The following is a 20,851-nucleotide window of genomic DNA, read 5'->3' on the forward strand; positions in this document are numbered from 1 at the left end:
TGCCAACAACGATTATATACGTTATTGGGCGCCATCCTTTGAACGCCAACCACGTATATATACGTTATTTGATAGTTTTTCCTTTTTTTTTTTATCTACTTTTTCTCACCCCTTTTTTCCGTATTTTTCTCCCATCCCAATTTAGTCGTTATGCCAATTCCCTTCCTGATCGTTGCACGCTTTTGCCCCCTACTGTCAGCCTAGGGAGGGAGAAGACATTCATATCTAGCCGGTTAGACTACTGTAATGCACTTTTCACAGGTCTCCCTAAGAAAACCACAGAGAGGCTTCAGCTAATCCAAAACTCTGCAGCCCGACTGCTAACTAGAACCAAAAGGAGAGAGCACATTAGTCCAGTCTTAGCTGCTTTACACTGGCTTCCTGTAACATTTAGAATTGACTTTAAGGTCCTTCTCCATACATACAAAGCTCTAAATGGACAGGGACCTAGCTACATCGCCAACACTCTAATAAATTACAGGCCAGCAAGAACACTGCGGTCATCAGCTGCTGGACTACTAGAGGCTCCCAGAAACAGTCAAAAGAGGATCGGTAATGCAGCCTTTATCAACTATGCCCCAAAACTATGGAACAAACTCCCCCCAAACATCAGGGAAGCCAACTTACTAGACATCTTCAAAAGACAGCTTAAAACCTATTTCTTTGCTCAGGCATTTAAATGACAATTCCTATCAAATTCATGTGTCGGTTCTGCTCCGCGCCAAACATGGCAGCGGTAATACGCATACGTCTGTCTCAAAGTCCTGCATGTATCAACAAATGCGCATGTTGGTGAATTTATGACTGTGTGCCATTATTACTATCAAATGTAATAATTGTGGAATATTACTATAATGATGCACTGTAATTTTAGGAGCACTGCTCTGTTGTAATTCAAAATTGAACTATTTTATCACACTTTTTACTTCTTACTGATGCACTGCTCTGTATGTTGAATACTCTGTTGTATGTCCGTTCTATTTTATAATTTTTAGACTATTTTTAAACTGAATCATTTTAAACAATTTTTATTATTTGTATTACTGAATGAAACTGTAAACAGAGAACCTATTGGGATGCTAGATCCTAATGTGAAACACTGATTTACCTTACCTTGCTACCTCTATCTTTTTCATGCTCGCTTATGCCTGTATTTTTTACTGTTGTGAAGCACTTTGAACTGCAACTTCTGTATGAAAAGTGCTATACAAATAAAGTTATTATTATTATTAAAGTTATTATTATAAGACTACCACATGTCTTCCTCCGATACAGCCAGCCGCTTCTTTTCACCTGACAGCGAGGACTCTCACCGGGGGAGTGTAAGGTCGCTTTCACATATAGTTTTGGTGGACTCTGTGCGGTTCTGGGGGTGAAGTTGCAACATTGTTGCATTCTTCATTTGGTTCGCCTGCGTTCACATAAAAATCTGTGAGGCGGACCGAAACTTCTGAACAATGTCACGCGGTCGAAAAGGGCGCTTGTCTATTGGACAGTGGAAATGTGTGTGTGGCTGCGAGCCTGTGTGTGCGCGCGTGTGTGTGTGTGTCTGACAGTGTGTGGACTGCGAGTCCCAGCGGAGGCGAGTTTTGACATGGCATTGATCCATTGTTCTATTGAAGCACATTACCACCATCCTCTCGCTAAACAACTTGTAGACCACGGTGTTTTTATGAGTGCCCACACAAGTAGCTGTTTTATTAATAATATAATAAGCCGCGTTTTTTCTTCCTTCTTCCCAAGATGCACAGATATATAGATAGATAGATAGATAGATAGATAGATAGATAGATAGATAGATAGATAGATAGATAGATAGATAGATAGATAGATAGATAGATAGATGCAGCGTGCTTGTTTTGCAGTGAATGAATGCTGCGAGCAGTGGTAAGGTAATAATAGTATTGACGTGGCATTGATCCAATGCCGTGCGCCTCGGTAATAATAATAAGCCGCGTTTTTTCTTCCTTCTTCCCAAGATGCACAGTTAGATATATAGATAGATAGATAGATAGATAGATAGATAGATAGATAGATAGATAGATAGATAGATAGATAGATAGATAGATAGATAGATAGATAGATAGATAGATAGAGAGATTAGATGCAGTGTGCTTGTTTTGCAGTGAGTGCTGCGAGCAGTGGTAATAATAATCACTTCCTATATTTGGTTCGCGTTTGGTCCGATGAAGCCGTACCGAGACCGACGTTTTCAGGCTGACCAGAGTTCGCCTGTTTGGTCCGCGAACCGAGTTCGACACGCATTCACACAAACCCGAAAAACCGGACTATCGAATTCTGGTCCGAAAGTCCGGACCAAACAGCCCCTGTGTGAAAGCGACCTAACTCGTGGGAGGATCACACTATCTCCCCCAGATCCCTTCCCTGCTGCACAGGCGCCCCGACCGACCAGTAGGAGTCGCTGTTTACAACGACCAGGATACATACCCCACCGGCTTCCCACCCGCTAACACTGCCAATTGTGTTAGTAGGGACGACTGACCAAGCCGGAGGTACCGCTGACTAGGCGAGTGCTTAGTCCGCTGCGCTACCCAGCTGCCCGTTTTTCCGATATTTTTATTCATTATTCATCCAGGGACCTTGGTGTTACCATAGGGAATTAGTCTGAGATCGCAAAAGTTCAATACCGCCGCCTGGTAGGATGCGGCCGGTATTGCACATCCTTTGAAACTCTGTATTGGGCTGTGCGTCGATTATATTGGTCCGGGTGGACTTTTCTAGTAACCTGAACCTAGGGCTTCACCCGATCGCATTGAATCGTTTTCGGGACCCCCGATTAATTATGCTGTGGTGGGTTATGTCGTGGGCCAAATGGACATACGATCTACCAGATGGCAATCAAATAATTGGAATATTCTTTTTGGAATCCCACCGGCCACAGGTAAGAGCAATTTAACGTCAATTTCATCTTGATTGTGCCTTGTTTTCATAGCCATCGCCCAGATCAGTGTATGTTGTTGTACTAACGAATGCCGTTATTGACAATCAATTAATCAGAAACGACCCCCCCCCCCCCCCCCCCTTTCATGCATTCATGATGGAACATAATACAGATCATATGCATTTGAATTTTTAATTGTAGCGCGTGTAGGGACGAAATGCCAATGGATTAAGTATAATACACGTCGCAGGCTATTACTAGCCTCCCAGGAATGACCCTAAACCGCTCTAAAACCATACATATATTCACCACGGTATAAAACGGAAATGTATGGATGGATTTTTTTTTCTTTTTCACATCTTGAACGATAGATACTCGATGTCAAATGGGCCATAGTATTGCATCCATAGCTATAATATAGAATATAGTTATAGCCCTGCAAACAAGGTGACTGACTCCATTGGTTTGGAACTTGTAAGTCGCTTTGGATAAAAGCGTCAGCTAAATGACTAAATGTAAATGTAATGTTACATTCACCCACACAAGGGCTTAGGACTCACCCCCCCCACACACACACACTGATAATACAATAATACACCCGAGTGAAGTCTAGTAAAAGTTAATTGCGAGTTTAAAAAAATGGTGGCGTTAATAGAATTGTGCGTCAACTTCGACAGCCTTAGATTAAATGCATAATTTTTTTTAACTTTTAATTATTTCTGTAGTTAATTAATCGAAATGAATGCAATAAAGTCCCAGCCCTAGTTAAAATATTAACTTCGACAAAACTCCCTGAAGAAGACTGGACGCCGAAACTTATATACAGAACATTTAACCATGTTCTGTATATAAGAACTTGCCAATGAAATAAAGGCATTTTATCTTCTTTTTTCTTTCACTAAAAGATGAGTGCCTTAGTTTTTTCCTTATTTCTTCAAGTAAGTCTTTAAGTCTATTCTGTTCAGTAAAAATAACGTATTGGCTCAGTACTCTGTATCAACGGATTTAGGGATGCACCGATATGAAGATTTGCCACCGATACCGATTGTTCAACTAACACAATCGGCCGATACCGATATTTGTGGCAAAAAAAAGAAAAAATTATAATAATTTTTTTTTTAATTATTATTATTTTATTTTTTATGAAACTACTGCATGTATGTCTCTAAATGTTTTGATGAATTGAAAATGGAGGACCCTTGTGTAAAAAAGCCGAAAGTCTTTTTCTGGTCTTCATCCTCCAGTCCACTGAGCTGTACTGTACCCATTCTGCAATCTGTTAATAAAGTTTTCAATCAATCAATCAGACAAATGTATAGAAAAGCTTTTATTATAACCATATAACAAAAAATTATATTATTGTTTATGAAAATGTTTTAGCCCTATGCTTGACTATTATTTTAGGCATGGCAACAAATAATAATAATAAAATGAATAAATAAAATATTAAATAAATAAATAGGCTACACGTCTCTTTTTGTGTTACAAATTGTGCTCACTGATATGAACATAGGCCTCTTTACTTACTTAAAAAAAGGAAACATCAAGAAATATGTTTATGGTATTAATTCCACCATGCCATGTGTGTTTTTATTTTATAATGCTCATGATTGAGTCATGATTATTGCTGAGGCCTGAGTCATACAATACTCACTGGCTTTCATAACAGACTAACTTGTCTTGCTCAAGAAAGACTTGTTTATTAGTTTTAATAAGAGAGCACCATCTCTCAACCAAAGCAATGCAACGGAACAATTTTGATTGACAGTCGATTCTGCCAATTACGTCACACCGCTTGCACCCGCCCCTGCTCTTCTTACCACCAATCGGCAAGCGCTTTACTTCCAGGAAGTCCGCCATTGATCTGCAGCGAGAGATCAACAACAAACCTACCGGCGCTAATAACGTTAGCTCCCCGAGGCATAATGATTTTACTGCAACGAATGTTATAATAAAAGCTTTTCTATACATTTGTCTGATTGAAAACTTTATTAACAGATTGCAGAATGGGTACAACTCAGTACGGGCTCTCTGAGCAAAGGAAGGAAGTGAGAGATATGAATGAGTAATGCTTGCTATGGTCCGGTAAATACGCTGATGTTATTGAACGTGTAACTATATAATGTTAATGCCACAAAACGAATGCCTGTTAACACTTTGATCGCCGGGGTTAAATTCATAATTTACCATCCCTCGCCAGCCCTATTTAACATGGAGAAGTTCCCCTTCTTTGCAGGGCTATAACTTTTTAAATTGTATTGCTAAATTGACATTACTATGGCCCATTCAACGTCCTATATCTATTGTTCAGGGTGTAGCAACGTTATACTTTTTCATTCTAATATTCATACTAAAATACGGTCTAAAGTATAAGTATGTTTTTATCGTTTTCTGCAGCTTTCTCCAGAACTTGATTTATAGCCCTAAATGCATTATATTGATGATCAAATACAGTTTGGTAGGAATATGTGAGAGATAAAAAATTTCAACTGGACGTGCTTCTAGGAGTTACTACGTATGATCTGATGTTGACCGGATGGGGGGGGGGGGGGGGTAGTTTATAATTCCGTGGGCAACGTTATATCATTCATCTAGTGTGGGTGATATGATCATTAGAGCAGTTGGTATCGAAGACATTAAAAAATAACGCCGAAACTCACCGTAGCTTCCTCGCGCCGTTGGGAGATGAGCGTGGAACAGATATTTTTCTATTATGGGATGTTGAAATATCCGATCCATTTCCAGGTTGTATAATAGTATATACGTCCAAATCATGTTGTTTATCGAGTTATTGGTAATGGATTGCTATCCGTTGTGATCAGCTCCTGGGACTATTAGCGAGTGATCGGACCGAATTGAAATGAGCACCAGCTTCCACTTCCTGTTTCTGCCCTGGGCGATCCGCCGATCGGCCACCAGATGGCGCTCTTGAACCGTTGGAGAGTTGAGAGGGGCTCACCAGTACATATAATGTCTCCGGGGGAGAAATATGATTTCGATCACAGATTTTTGAAATATTGATATCAAAGACGCTGTCCAGCGTCTGCGGCAGAATAAGCATGGCGGGGAAAGACGCTGAACAGCGTCTTCGGCGATTAAAGTGTTAATCATAAGCAGTAACTTTGATGCAGTAGCGTGTGTGTGGGGGCGGCGTTGTGCAGGTCGCTTGACTGAAACTTTTTTCAAAGTTTGAATGTGTGGGCCAGATTGACGTGACACAAATTGATGGATATTTATCGGCTACTGCCATCGGCACATTTGAGCTTATCGGCCGATGGCAGTCAACAAGGCACTTATCGGCCAATACCGATACCCGACCAATATATCGGTGCACCCCTAAACAGATACTTTAAGTGTTTAAGTGTTGCTGCATTATTACAGAATATTAGTGAAAATGTATTCTCAAAGCCTCTCACTCACCACAGATTCCACAGTAGGTTCACAGCCTCATTGGCCACGTGTTCCACCTGATTCTTCTTCTGCTCCGACACCGCCTGGGCGCTGGTCTCAAACCCGGCACAGCACTGTAGGGAAAACAATACCAGTTTCACAAAACGTCCGCTGACGTTTCAACCCACTGATTTATCACATTTACATTTAAATGTAATAATTTAGCTGATGCTGTACAACAGGTCGGCAGGAAGGGTACAACTCTAGCAGCTAAGTAACATTGTTCATCAAAGAGTGTTGAACTTTGGTGCTACAGTCTTGAGTGCATAGTAGTACAGACAGATTAGTATAGTACAGCGGCACGGTTTTTGTTTTGAAACCCGAGGTTCTTATCTTTAGACAAACAAAACAGTGCTTAGAGCACAGAAGCCACTGTGCAGAATGGTATGAGCGAGATGAGAAGAGAGGCAGGCTGCACGGTTTTTGGTGTTGGGAGTGTAAATGCAGGAGGAGGGGGGGGGGGGGGGGGGGGGGGTGCTGGAACCAGATCGAAAGATTGTTAGGGCGGGACTGTTGTCATGACAGGAGGAAAGTCTAAAGGAGATTTACCAGTGGGTATTATGTCCGATCAGGCAAGAGTATTAGTCTGAGATAGCATCCCTTAATACAGTGCTTCTCAAACTTTTTCTGTCAGGCCCCCCTTTGGCGGACCAAAATATTTTGGGCCCCCCCCCCCCCCCCTCGCCCCAACAAAATAGTCATGAAATGGGCCATGTTTAAATTTATTGAAATAACACCAATATCGTGACCTTTCAAATAGGCCCTATATTTTGTTTTCAGAGCTGTCATGGATGAAAAGCCAGCTTCACACAGATACTGTATGTGGTGCTGAATGGTATCAACACCTTAACTGCTGCATCATGAGATACTTGGTGGGCCATGAGATGAGATACTTGGTACTCAGCACCACACTCTGAAACTAGCTCTCCAGGTGGTATCAGATTAGATTTCAAAGAGTTCTTCCAAGAGTTTGGATGGAGATGTGTCAGGAAGCTTTGTCTCAATGTTGTCTGTAAAGGTTTTTTTTATCCAGAGTAACTTGGTGATCCTTTTCTGTGTTTTATTAAATAATGATTTTCAGATTTTGAGAAATGGTATTTTCATGGAGAACAGTGCAGCTGCAACAGATAGCACTTTAGTGATAATTTTCTGTAATCCAAAAAAAAATTTTTAAAGTTTTTTAATTTTAATTTTTTTTAATAAATCTCAAGGCCCCCCCTGTCATGCCTCTGCGCCCCCCTGGGGGGCGCGCCCCCCACTTTGAGAAACACTGCCCTAATAGGTAGAAAAGAGTGTTTGAGGCATTAAAGGGACAGTGAAGGAAAAAAATAAAAAGGTCGGCAGTTAGGCACGGAGACAAGATGGCCGCAAAGGGCCACGAGGAGGATGAGCGAGATAAGATGAGAGGAAATGTCAACAAAATTGAGCAGACAAGATGGCCACAAAGAGCCACAAGGAGGCTAATGGATAAGAGAGAGTGATAGGTCAGCTAAAATACTCTAGACTGAGTTTGGCCGCCATCTAGGGGGGGGCAGTGGGATAATGCAGGCACATTTTTGAAGATAGGTCTGTACTACCATCTAGTGGCGGAGTGGGGGAGTGTTTCAAGTCAGAATCTACTGGAGCAGGGAGAGGGTGGATTTATTATAATAATAATATAGATATACAGGTTAATTAAATAGAGTTTAATCATACAATGGGTTAAATAAGAATTGCACAGAGAGATGAGGTGCAGTTAATTGAATTATGAAAATAAAGAGGAAGTTTGATCTCCAGTTGCAACTTCTCACACCTGAGAAATAGGCAGTCTTCAGAAGACAGTCACCAGACAGAACTGGCGCGCGCTGGGGGCCAATCGTGGGACGAAGAGATAGGGCGACGGAAGTGGGAATCGGTTAGCTGCTGGTGTCACGACGGAAGACGACAAACAGGGAACTACCCTGTAGGACAGATAATAGGTGTGGAGAAGGTCGTAGACTAATAGAAAACACAAGGGTTGAGTGTACAGACGACTGCTGGTGTTGTGTTTCTGCTTTCAGAGTCTGGAGATAACCGACAGCGATGGAGACGACCAGGAGACAGACTGGAGGAGGAGGGGGCAGCAGGGGCCAGGCACTACAACCTGGTACACAGATCATCAGACGAGAGAGAGGAGACGGCGGCGGTGGGAGAGCAGATGTGGAGAGGACAGCCAGAGGCACTGAGCAGTAGCAGACCAGGGGAGAAATTTTTGCCTAGGGGACCTCGCCCTGGAACGGGGACCAGCTCAGGAAAGGAGCCGTCGCTGAAATAGAAGACGGGACCGGCCCAAGATGGGGGGTGTACTCCGGGTTCGAAATTAACGGGGGCTTGGGGCATAATGCCCTTGAAAATGGACAAAATGCCCTCGAAAATCAGTTAAGGGGGGCACTTAATGCCCCCGACAGTTTACTAATTATATATATATATTTATCCGGTAATGGAGCGTCTGTGTATCGTACGGTTCAGATGACTCGCAAATAAAAAAAATTCATTTGGCGGAGCCGGTGTTTTGCACTGGCTGCAGGCAGCAGCAGCACTGCAGCCAGCTGCCAGGTGCTAGTCAGTTTGTGTAAAAATGGCACGCACAATATAAATCAATCTTCATTACGACTTTAAAAACATAGCCATTAACATTACATAGGCCTACACACATCTTGCCATAGCGTTAGGAGTTTGTAAACACAACGCACGTTTTAACTATGGTAGCCCGATGCAAGCTAATACTGTAGTCAATGAAATGTCACCGTAGCTACTAGCTACTGTAGCAGAGAAGGAAATGGGAGTCTGAGAGGCGGGGTGTTTAAAGACAATGATAGGCGTTTATTCAACATCCAAGAAGGCTAACATACAACTGTGTTTTACTAACTCCAACCGGGACTATTGCTGCTTTTCCACTGCATGTTGATGTTATGAACTCCTCCTAACGTTACCGGAGCTGATAACATTGCCTGAGCTGGTGGTCCGTGACGCTAAAATGTCCGTGGGGACCCGGCGCCAACCCATAGACAGTTCCAACTCACCGAATTACGTAATCCACCACAGTTGCACTCAATATTTAAATAATGTTAGTCTAAATAAATGTAGACAGAAACATAATCATTTCAAGCAGAAAACGAATCTTTCCATTAAGAACTGACAATCAGGGAATTTAAACATGGTTGACATTGTTTTTGTGTGTTTATATTAAAGAAAGGAAAGTCTAGTGCTGGCTGAGCATATTGTTTGTTTGCACTAAGTTAATACTTTGACAAATGTAGCCTATATTTTTCAGTCAGTTCGGTCTTTGTGTGCCAAACATTATTTAAGGCTGTAAACACTAACCCTTTTATTTTATTTTTAATAAATGAGAAGCATGTTTAGATTTGAGTGTTAAATTTTTTTTTAATAAAAATTAACATATCGAACTGAAAACCGTGACCCCAAAATCGTGATACGAACCAAACCGTCCATTTTGTGAACCGTCCCACCCCTACCATTTATCATAAAAATTCAGTGCCCCCGAAATACAAAAAAAGCCCCCGAAAATCAATTAAGGGGGGCAAAAAAAAGCCCTTGATTTTTTTTTTAAATTTCTAACCCTGGGTGTACTGTAAGAGGGAAGGGAGCGCCCTGACTTGACGTGGGGTGTACCTAAGTAAGGGGGGCCAAAGGGTTTAGGTGTGTTGTCTGAAAAGTTGCAAATCTGTGTCTTTCTCTGTCTCTCTCTCCCTCTCTCCTCCCTGACCGTTGTTTATCCTTTCTGGTTTAGGTGTGATGCGTGTAATGGAAAACAATAAGGCAAACAGCAGACGGAGAGGCCCTAATTGTTATGAGTCTATTTTTGGGTATAATTAATTGATAAACCATGTAGTCTGTTGATTCTGAAGGTTGATTAAGAATCAAAGGGGGGAATGAGAGAAAACTGGTGTTTTGGGGTGTTTTTCAATGTATGTGATGTATAGATTGGGGGGAGATGGTAGCATATAAACGGTGCCAGGTCAGAGAGGGTCGAAATGTGTTTGCCTTAGCAGACGGTGGTGGAATAGCGGTCTGGTGGCTGGCAGCACACTGACCGAGCAGGATGTTGACATTCCGATCTAGAACACAACAAGCTGATACGGCGGGCACAGAAGACAGGCAGAGCGAGGGAGAGGGTTTGACAGTAGAAACTGCGTTTAAAATGTGTGAAAGGTTATTAGCAGTTGTCATGACAGCGCGTCGCATGACAACCAGGAGAGGGGCGGGGCCTCCGTTGCTATGACGAAGATCTATAAGTCGAACAGTGTTTCCGGGTGTAAGGCAGACCAAGAGCGACTAAGGGCAGACTACAATCTGACTGAGACTAAGAGGGAAGAAACCATCAGAGACTCTCATCCCTCTCACCCTCGCCGGTGGGGGGGGGGGGTTATGACACATCATCATTAGCTTCAGCTAACGGGAGAAGGGTTCTGGCTAGACAAGGCCTGAGCCACCATTGGACTGAATAACAGCAGAGACGATAGCAATGAAAATACAATCTGATAACATCTGGGCTGAGGCTTCTGTTTATATCAATAAACAACGCTCTTTCAAGAAAGGTATGCTGGCAAGGTGTCGAATTCTTACGAAGGTGGTGAAACATTATGGTGGCGGTTTGCACTAACGGGGAGAGATAAGGATTGTACAGCCAGTATATGAGACGTCAGGATCATTAAAAGTACACAACGCAGAGGGAGTGGATGGAGAGAGGATAACACAAGAAGACGTGATACTGGCCGATTGATCAGAATCTAACAAGGGGTTCCCAAACTTTTTCAGCTCAAGACCCAAAAGAGAAATTTGGTGTTTCCCCGGGACCCAAACTTACAAAAATACATAATGAATTGCCATAATACATTTATAGGGCGGCCGGGTAGTGCAGCGGACTAAGCGTCTGTCTACCACCACAGAGACAGTGGGATTGAATCCAGCTGTGGTGCTTCCGGGTTGGCCGACCGTCCATACTAACACAATTGGCAGTGTTAGCGGGTGGGAAACCCGGCGAGGGTGGGTCCTGGTCGTTGTAAACAGCGACTCCTACAGTTCGGTCGGGGCGCCTGCACAGCAAGGGAAGGATCTAAGAGAGGTAGTGTGACCTTCCACATGTTACACTCTCCCAGTGAGAGTCCGCGCTGCCAGGTGAAAAGAAACGGTGGGCTGGGTACACATGTGTCGGAGGAAGCATGCGATAGTCTCCGCCCTCCCGGACCGACGGTAGGGGGTAGAGTGCGCAACGACCAGGAAGGGGATTGGGAATTGGCATGACAACTAACATTGGGATGGGAGAAAAAACGGAAAAAGAAAGGGGGGGGGGGGGGGGGGGGAGATAATAATTTTTTATAAACTACTGATAAAGAACACAACAAACCATGAATTTCAAATGTATATGAAATGTATTTATTTAATTATAAAAGTACATCACAGCAATAATCAGAGTGTAATGTTAAGTTGCTCACCACCTCATAACATATGTACTAGGGCTGCAACTAATGACTAATTTGGTAGTCGACTAATCTGCCGATTATTTTTTCGATTAGTCGACTAATCGAAAACGAATGTAAACAACAAAAAAAATTGATTTTTTTTTTTTTTTTTAATTACCTATCTTTGTGAAAGTGGCTTCTCAGCTCTGGTCCAGCTGAAGACAAGAGCAGAGGAACAGATTGGACATTGAGCATGACCTCAGAGTTGCTTGTCTACCATCACCCCAGACTTTGAGACTCTTGTCAGGACCAAACAACAACATCATAACATGATGATCCCATAGCAAATTAAAATAATGACTCATGAAACATTTGAATTTGGATCTTTAAGCCACTTTAAATGAAAATGTATTTGAACAACAATACAGCAATCACTCATAACAAGATAAATAAATTAAATAATACAAATTAAAGTGGAAGTGTACTTTAAATAACTTTTGTTTGCTGTGTGTGAGAGGAGTCCGTGTGTGTGTGTATGTGTGTGTGTCTTACTCTGATCGCTGTGTGAGTGAGAGGAGTGTGTGTACTGTGTAATTTGTGTGTGTGTCTTACTCTGATCGCTGTGTGAGTGAGAGGTGTGTACTGTGTAATTTGTGTATGTGTGTGTGTCTTACTCTGATCACTGTGTGTGAGAGAGGAGTGTGAATGTGTGTGTCTTACTCTGATCGCTGTGTGTGAGTGAGAGGAGTGTGTGTGTCTTACTCTGATCGCTGTGTGTGAGTGAGAGGAGTGTGTATGTGTGTGTCTTACTCTGATCGCTGTGTGTGAGTGAGAGGAGTGCGTGTGTAATGTATTGTGTGTCTAGTCTGATCATCATCTCCTGCAGGGGAACAATGTTTTCAATGTCCAAAATTTGCTATGGGATCATCATGTTATGATGTTGTCTGGAACCCTGAGAAGCCACTCTCACAAAGATAGGTAGTGCAAAAAAAAAAAAAAAAAAAATTTATTAATGACTAATCGACGCAACAATTTCTCGTCGACGATTTTTTATAATCGACGTCGTCGATTATGTCGACTAATCGTTGCAGCCCTAATATGTACATACAATTTTGTAACACTTTTAAAAACAACTCTCCTTTCTATTTCTCACCCCTTTTTCAACTCTCCATTTCTTACCCCCTCCCTCCGTCCCTCAACCTTAAACCCCAACATTGAGCAACATTCTGATTAATTTGTACTGACTTATTTAAAAATTCTACTGACCTGACATGCTAGAAGGGGTATAATATTTCATCTATGGCACAATGAAATCGAATGAGAGGTATGTGGCTGGTTGAAGTTTTCAACCAGCAGATCTATTCTGGGCTTGGTTTTTGAAAGTGCTATTATGAGGTCATGCTGAGCATTTAGTCGAGTTTCTGTATTTGTTTTTCAGGTATGCTAGAGTAGAAAACCAGATTCACATAAGTATGTGGTGCCAAACTGAATCAACACATCTATTTATATATATAAAAAAGAAAAAATTACTTTTTACTGTTGTCTTTTTTTTTAACTGGCGACCCAATAAAAACGGGTCCGTGTTTGGGTCGCAACACAGAGTTTGGGAAACACTGGTATAGTAGGTAGTAATATAGGCAAGGAAGGTTACTTAGTAGCTAAATGCATGATAGTAAAAGATAGTATATATATATATTTTTTTTTTTCATTTCAGATATTGAAGAAGTGTTTTTAGGTGACGGCGTAAAATTGGGCGGGTTTCAGCTCTCCTGACTGTGGTGGGAAGTTCGTTCCGCCATTGTCACATAGGTATGAAGGCCTTTTGTCATGCGTCCAAGATCCAAACAAGTCTCACAGCGCCGTAGCCAGCCAGCGATTGATGTATTAAATGGGCTCCTCTATAAAATAATCTGTTTCACAGCACTTAACTCACTTAGTGCTATTGAATTGTAAACCACAGTGTCCGCACTTTATACGTCTATTGTAAAGACATGATACACAGACAAAAGTTATATTTCACTGTATACTAAATTACCTACAAAAATAATGAACGTCTTGACAACATCTGTATCTAGCTACCGAGCTGTAGCACTGTTGAATCTTTTTGCAGATTAATATGAGAAGTGATAAGAAATTGGTGTCCTAGCTATATATAGCCAGTTGCTAAACTGAATGAGTAGGAGCAAAACCGCTAAACTAACCATGATAATTGTCTATAGTGATAAATGAAGCAGCTAACGATAAGTAAGCTTGCTAGATGCCATATCCCATTTATCTACTTCTGTTCTCAAATAGTATGGCTAGGCTCCTGTGTGTTGCATGTGTGTCAGACACAATTTTGTATCCTAGTTATTTCCGTGGACTGCATTCATTCTTGTCATGGCTTGATAACCAGCTCTCAGAGCTAGGTGGCTTGCTGGCTGGCTGGGGTAGCTGTTTCAGAGACATCATCAACTCCGATTGGTCTACTTTTGTGGGGACAGACAGACAGATGCTGTTCTAGGCAGCTGCTACACCACAAAAATGTTTGGAATCTAAATAACTAATGAGCACTTGTTAACCACACCCTTCGCTGTAGAAAAACAAACATTCAGATGAGGCGTGGACAAATTAATGAGTAGTTCACTAAGCACTGAACATTTTGATTATGTAATGAGATAAGAGGTGCAGAGTTATTTCTCCATTGTTTCTTGTACAGCCCTGGCCCATTTTATTTTATAATTATATTATATTGTACTTTCATTTAAATTTAGTTTATATTCCATACAATTTTATTCTACCTTAATTGTCTATCCGTTAACACATCCAGCGCCAAAAACGCTGTCCAGCGTTATTGGCCGCCATGCGTTGTCTGCCAGGATCGCTGTACAGCGTTTTTGAGATCAATATTTCATTTTTTCGCCATGGCATTCATAATCCATGTACCCACCCCCGGTCCTGCAGCTGGACCTTAGATGTGACTGCAACGACGGCTCAATACCGCCGCCTGGTGGATGGTCTGGCGAGTTACACTCGCAAACAGGATGTGCCATCAGTGCAGCGATGAAAATCATCCGGCAGTCACATCTCGTTACGGGACTCCCGACAGACACTATGTACATAATGGATCGCTTTCTAAACTTAATAATCGATATGATTTCGGCGTTTATTGCGCCATACAAACCGGAAATGGACCTAGGCGATCAGCGTTGTATAATTGGGATCTTTCACCGCCAGTCTCATTGGCCCCCGGTAAGAGGAATATAACGTTATTTTCAACCCGATTGTGCATTTCCTTGTTTGCAAACCATCTGATCAATATATCCACCCAACCTACATAAAGCAGTTACTGATGATCGTGGAATTATAAACGACCCCCCCTTCCTCCACGCATGATGAGGCATAATGTATACTGATCATATACATTTGAGTTTTTTGGTGTAGCGTGTATGGGGGGGGAAACGGCAATCGATAATCTATATAATGCGTTTGGGCCTATAACGACGGTTATATAGTTATACGAGTACTGGCTAAGCGTCCCGCTCTTAAGCCATACCGAGATATACCTCATCTCATGTACCTACTGTACACCATCAACGAAAAAACAAATACACCCACCACCTGCCAGGCCCCGCCCCTATAGTGGCGTACTATAAAGTACTAGGCGTGGTCACCACTCACTCTTCCTCGGAAAAAAACGTTTCCAGGAAAAGTTTCCCCAAGGGAACTCAGGGCACGCTAGGAGCGGGACGCTTAGCCAGTACTCATATAACTAGGTTATATACATAACCTGTCGTTATATAGCGTACTTGCATCGCGTCCCGCTCTTAAGCCATACCGAGATATGGGGTAGAGCGGACGCGAGGCCCGACAGATGCACCCCCTGAGGACCCGTAAGCCCACATCAAGGGGAAAGGAGAGTCCCGTCACCCCATCCTTCCTAATGAAGGGGGGGGCGCAGTCAACTCCACCCGAGTGCAAGCAAGAGGGAACTAGAACCCCTTGAACACACAGCACAGGCGGAACCACGTGTGACCCAACACACTGTGGCCCATACCCACACACCCCTGCTACCCTACTAAAGGACGGGAAGCAGGAGAGGCCACAGACGCCAGAACCGCCTGGGAGACAGAATCCCCGGTCATGTCCATGAGGTAAAACCTTACGAAGGGACCCGGGGAGGACCATGAAGCTGCAGCACAGATGTCCTCCACCGAGGCCCCACCCAGCAGAGCGGCAGAGGCCGCCACCCCACGAGTGGAGTGCGCCCTGACGCCCCCAGGGGGATCCAGCCCGGCCAACGTGTAGCAGAGGGCAATGCCCTCGCACAACCAATGGGACAGGCGCTGTTTCGATAGTGCCTTACCGGCACGAGAACCACCGTGACAGACAAATCTGATCGGTAGCCCTGAGGCCCCGAGTACGGCTGAGGTAAATCCCCAAAGCACGGACCGGACATGACAGGTGAAGGCCCGCCTCCAACTCACTAGCATGAGGAGGCGGATGGAGCGGAAGGAACTCCGGATATTTTTAGGCACGAAGGCAGGATTAGGCCGCAGAGTGGCACCGCAATCGGAACGAAAAGACAGGCACTCTGGTCGTACCGAAAGAGCACAGAGCTCACCCACGCGTTTAGCGGAGGTGACGGCCAGCAAGAACGCGGTCTTGAACGACAGCTGTCCCAACGGCGCATGCTCAAGAGGCTCAAACGGGGCCAAGGACAACCGACCGAGGACCAATTGAAGATCCCAACTCGGAGCCAAAGAGCGTTGTACCGGCTTACGGGATGGTTTGAAAGCTCTGCGTTGCTAATAAACATTTTAAATAATTTTTATAAACTGCTCAAAACTGCATTATTTCCGCCGTTGGGTGATCACAGCGCATGCGCACCATCCCTTATCTCTGTCCAAAATCCTCGTGCAACTGTGAGTACCTTTGTAATTTCTCTGTGATTCTTGTATAACGAACGGTTCGGCCAGAACCAGTCCTTCATGGTAAATCTAGGTTGGTTTCCTATTGAGGAGCAAGTGACTGTGGATTCACTCAGTGCATCACAGTCATGAAAGGGGCTAATGACAATGTGGAGCAAATAAATGAAAATGGGGGACCCTGATGTAAACAAGACAAACGTCTTTCTCTGGTCTGCATCCCCTTAACAATTGTATGTATTGAGCCGTACTGTATTGTACCCATTCTGCAATCTGTTAAATAACGTTTTCATTCATTCATTCATTCATTCATGGAACTGTTACACTGAGCTTGCACTGAATTTGTTGAGAAACCTGCTTCTGCAGCAGTCTGTGTGTGAGCAACCAGTCAGCAGCATTGTGAATTTAGAGATTCACTAAAAGACACATTGAGAGACAGGTTTGTCTGTGGATTAAGAAATGAAGGTTCACAGAAGAAACTACTGACAGAGAGTGATTTGACACTGGAGAGAGCTGTGAATGAATGAATGAATGAGAACTTTATTTAACAGATTGCAGAATGGGTACAATACAGTACGGCTCAATACATACAATTGTTAAGGGGATGCAGACCTGAGAAAGACGTTTGTCTTGTTTCCATCAGGGTCCCCCATTTTCAATTCATAGACATTTATGACATACACAACATACATGACATTTATGGCATAGGGACATATAGGTATTTAGTACTGATACATTTGTGACATAAGCGGTATTCAAATATACAGTACTGTTACCCCTAGATCCTGACAGTATATACATATGATGTCAATATCAGTGTAACAATGTTAATGGCATCAAAGGAAGGGCACAGAAAATTACGATAAATCTGGTTTTAAAAGAAACACTGGAAATTACAAAAAGAAGAGACATGTTCATGCTGTTGAACAAGGAGATAGAACAGCTAGTGACTCCTCAGATGAAGAGGAGAGGATAAATCTCCTCCTCTGGTCATTATTTGGGTAGAACACACATATTTTGAACACCTTCGGCAGACTTTTTTTTTTTGAGCCATTTTAATCTAGATTAATCTAGATTAATTCCAGGATTGCAGGTAGATTAATCTAGATTAAAAAAATTAATCTATGCCCAGCTCTAATATATATATATGTGTGTGTGTGTGTGTGTGTGTTTGGCTAAAGTGGATAGAAAACACAGTACTGTGCAAAAAAAAGGCACCCAAAAGTTTTTATATAAATAGTCTTAGATGTAAATACATTTTTTATTAGTGTGTCAGTAGACTACTCTTAGTACATTTTCATTAAATTATTTTTTAAAGCATCTTCATGGTTTAATAATGCAAACATATGTTGCAGGGACTTATTATAATCATCATATTGGCGTGACTGTATGCATCAAAAGGTTAAATCAAGCATTTTTAAGTGCTTTAGAGGAAATGTCAAAATATTGCGATATATATATCGTGTATCGTGATATGGCCAAAAAATATCGCAATATCATTTAGAGGCCATATCGCCCAGCCCTATTATAATGGTAAAATAGTTATTTAAAAATTTGCCCCTAAAAAATATTCTTTGCCCCTAAATTTCTCATTTAGGGGCAAGTGTGCCCCTAGTGAAAAAGCTTAGCGTACAGCCCTGGTTAATGTCACACCAAACGACCAAATTAAATTCCTTGTATGTGTAAACTACTTGGCAATAAAGACCTTTCTGATTATGATTATCAAAACATATGGCTCAGGCTGAAAGAGTAGATCGATTTGTATTTCAAAAGTTCCAACCACTAGACCCATCTTTAGATAGACGTAGCAGCAATATATCTAGAAGTAAAAAGAAGCTACCTCGAACTACCAAGTAATTTTAAACATGACATACAAATGGATATTTATTTCAGAATAAACAGCCTGTTGAAATAGTGTGATGAGTGGGTGTAAACCAGGTGGACCAGTGGGCTAGATAGTGTCTCCTCACCTCTCGAAGCAGTGCCGTCAGAGGGGTCAAGACGTCGTGTTTCACCAAGTCCTCACACACCTCAGGACCTCCGCACGCACTCAAATTCCTGTCATGGTACAAACCAGACAGACACTCGTAATTTCTTCTGAGGAGGATAATCACTGCCACCATGACAGTGTGTGTGGGTATTCAAGTACACGTTTTGTTTTATTTTTCACATATAAAGTACATTGTGTGTGTGCTCGCTGAGGCAGGTAGCCAGGAGTGTGCAACAAGACGGTATAAATATGGAATATTACAGTATATTCCACTATAGCTATAGTGTGCTGTATGATGATGACAATATATTTTAATCTAATCAAATTTTGATCAGTTGCAAATCGCTTCCACGCTACCTGTTGAATATGGGGGGAGCCTCTCACTTACATTTTGCACACGGCCCTCACCTTATAAAGGTGTTGATGGGGCGTGTCTGTATGCAAATTCAGGGATAGAAGCTCCTTTTGAGTCTCTCTGTACTGGCCATGAGACTCCGGGTATGTGTGTTAACACAATGGCGTCCGACCACGGAGATCTCAGTGTTTCGATTCCACCCGTTGTGGACAGAAGCATAGAAGTGCCCTACTCTTTGAATTCGAGAAAGTGCAATACCGGCCAGATCCTCTTAGGGGCGCTATCGCGATAATGCAGCGTGCCCTGTGGCTGAACGGAGCATTATTTCTTTTGACTTTCAATAGAGTTTTCAGTTAGCTCGATTCTGGATGTGCAGCATGTAGCTTGGATTACGTTTTGGATTGCGGATTTCACTATGCAATAAGGGGATTTATCATCAGCCAATGGACATATCGATCTACCAGATGGCGATCGATAACGGGGAATTTTTTTTATTGTTTTTATTGACCTATAGTCCATTCATGCTGAGTGAATCAGTTCCCCCAGCCACATTTGTGTATTCAACATTTTTGGGGGAATTAATTGATAGAAAATGTATCGAATCGAATCGTGGTCAAATGAAGAGATTTCATGATGCATTGAATCGTTGCCTGAAGAATTGTAATCGAATTTAATCGTTGTGAGGTCGCATCGTTACACCCCTAGGTGCTAATGTCACTTCTATTTTCATGGATAGCCAATTTTGAGGTATCCTGGATAAAAGGCCCTTTTTTTTTATTATTATCTTTTTCCCCCTCCATTTTCCTCCGATTTTTCTCCCATCCCAATGTTAGTCGTATGCCAATTCCCAATCCCCTTCCTGGTCGCTGCGCACTTACCCCCCACAGTCAGATCATCTGGGAGAGTGGAGGCTATCACGTGCTTCCTCCGACACACGTCCAGCCAATCAACCGCTTCTTTTCACCTGGCAGCGCGGATCCTCCCTGAGAGGGCGTAGCGTGTGGAAGGATCACACTATCCCACTCAGGTCCTATCCGTGCTTAGCAGGCGCCCCGACCGAACTGTAGGAGTCGCTGTTTACAACGACCCGGACCCACCCCGCCAGCTTCTCCCACCCTCTAATACAGCCAATTGTATTAGTGTGAACGGCCAGCCAAGCTGGTGACAACCCCGGAGCTGTGAGCTGGATTCGAACAGGCGAATGCAGCTCCAAGGTGAGTTCGTCACAGCTCCGGGGCTGGTGACGAACGCAATCTCCGCTACGCCACCTAACCGCCTGGATAAAAGGCCTTTTAACTTAAAGGAACACGCCAACATTATGGGAAATGTGCTTATCGTCTTCTCCAGAGTCATTCAGTAGAAAGCTATCCGGCTGCAAGCTAGCCTAGCTTAGTACAAATAAATGGACGCAGATACAGACAGACCACTGGCCTAGCTTAAAACTCTGGGAGAGGTGTTTTAGCCAACAGCTAGGCTAGCTGGCCCATATCCACTTCCATTAATTTGTGCTGTCAAGCAGCAGGTGTTTACTCTTCAACATATAAAAAGAACAAAGCAAGGCTCGCAACTCACTTGTAGTTCCAAGGTGATTTAATAGACAAGAAAAAGGCAGTGCTTCATGCTTGAGGAAGACCGGTAAGGTCGAAACGTCGCATCTACTGCCCTTTTTTTTGTCTATTAAATCACCTTGGAACTACAAGTGAGTTGCGAGCCCCGCTTTGTTCTTATGTATTACTGTTTTTACAGTTTGGCTCAGCACCAACAAACAGAGGATGTACGTTATTTATTTTTTCTACTCTTCAACAT

General features: G+C 42.7%; 1 protein-coding gene across 2 annotated transcripts in view; it reads right to left on the reverse strand.

Moving 5' to 3' along the window:
• heatr3 (HEAT repeat containing 3) overlaps window positions 1-20,851 on the reverse strand; it is a 43,103-nt gene that overhangs the window by 18,462 nt on the left and 3,790 nt on the right. For both annotated transcript variants that reach the window (XM_084337207.1, XM_084337206.1), the window contains exons 3-4: window positions 18,671-18,758; window positions 6,323-6,426 (exon numbers count right to left, since the gene is read on the reverse strand). In XM_084337207.1, the coding sequence (XP_084193333.1) occupies window positions 6,323-6,426; window positions 18,671-18,758 (192 nt within the window). The remainder of the gene's footprint in view (window positions 1-6,322; window positions 6,427-18,670; window positions 18,759-20,851) is intronic.

The sequence above is a fragment of the Notolepis coatsorum genome (assembly GCF_963971535.1).
Source record: "Notolepis coatsorum genome assembly, chromosome: 20".
Taxonomy (NCBI): domain Eukaryota; kingdom Metazoa; phylum Chordata; class Actinopteri; order Aulopiformes; family Paralepididae; genus Notolepis; species Notolepis coatsorum.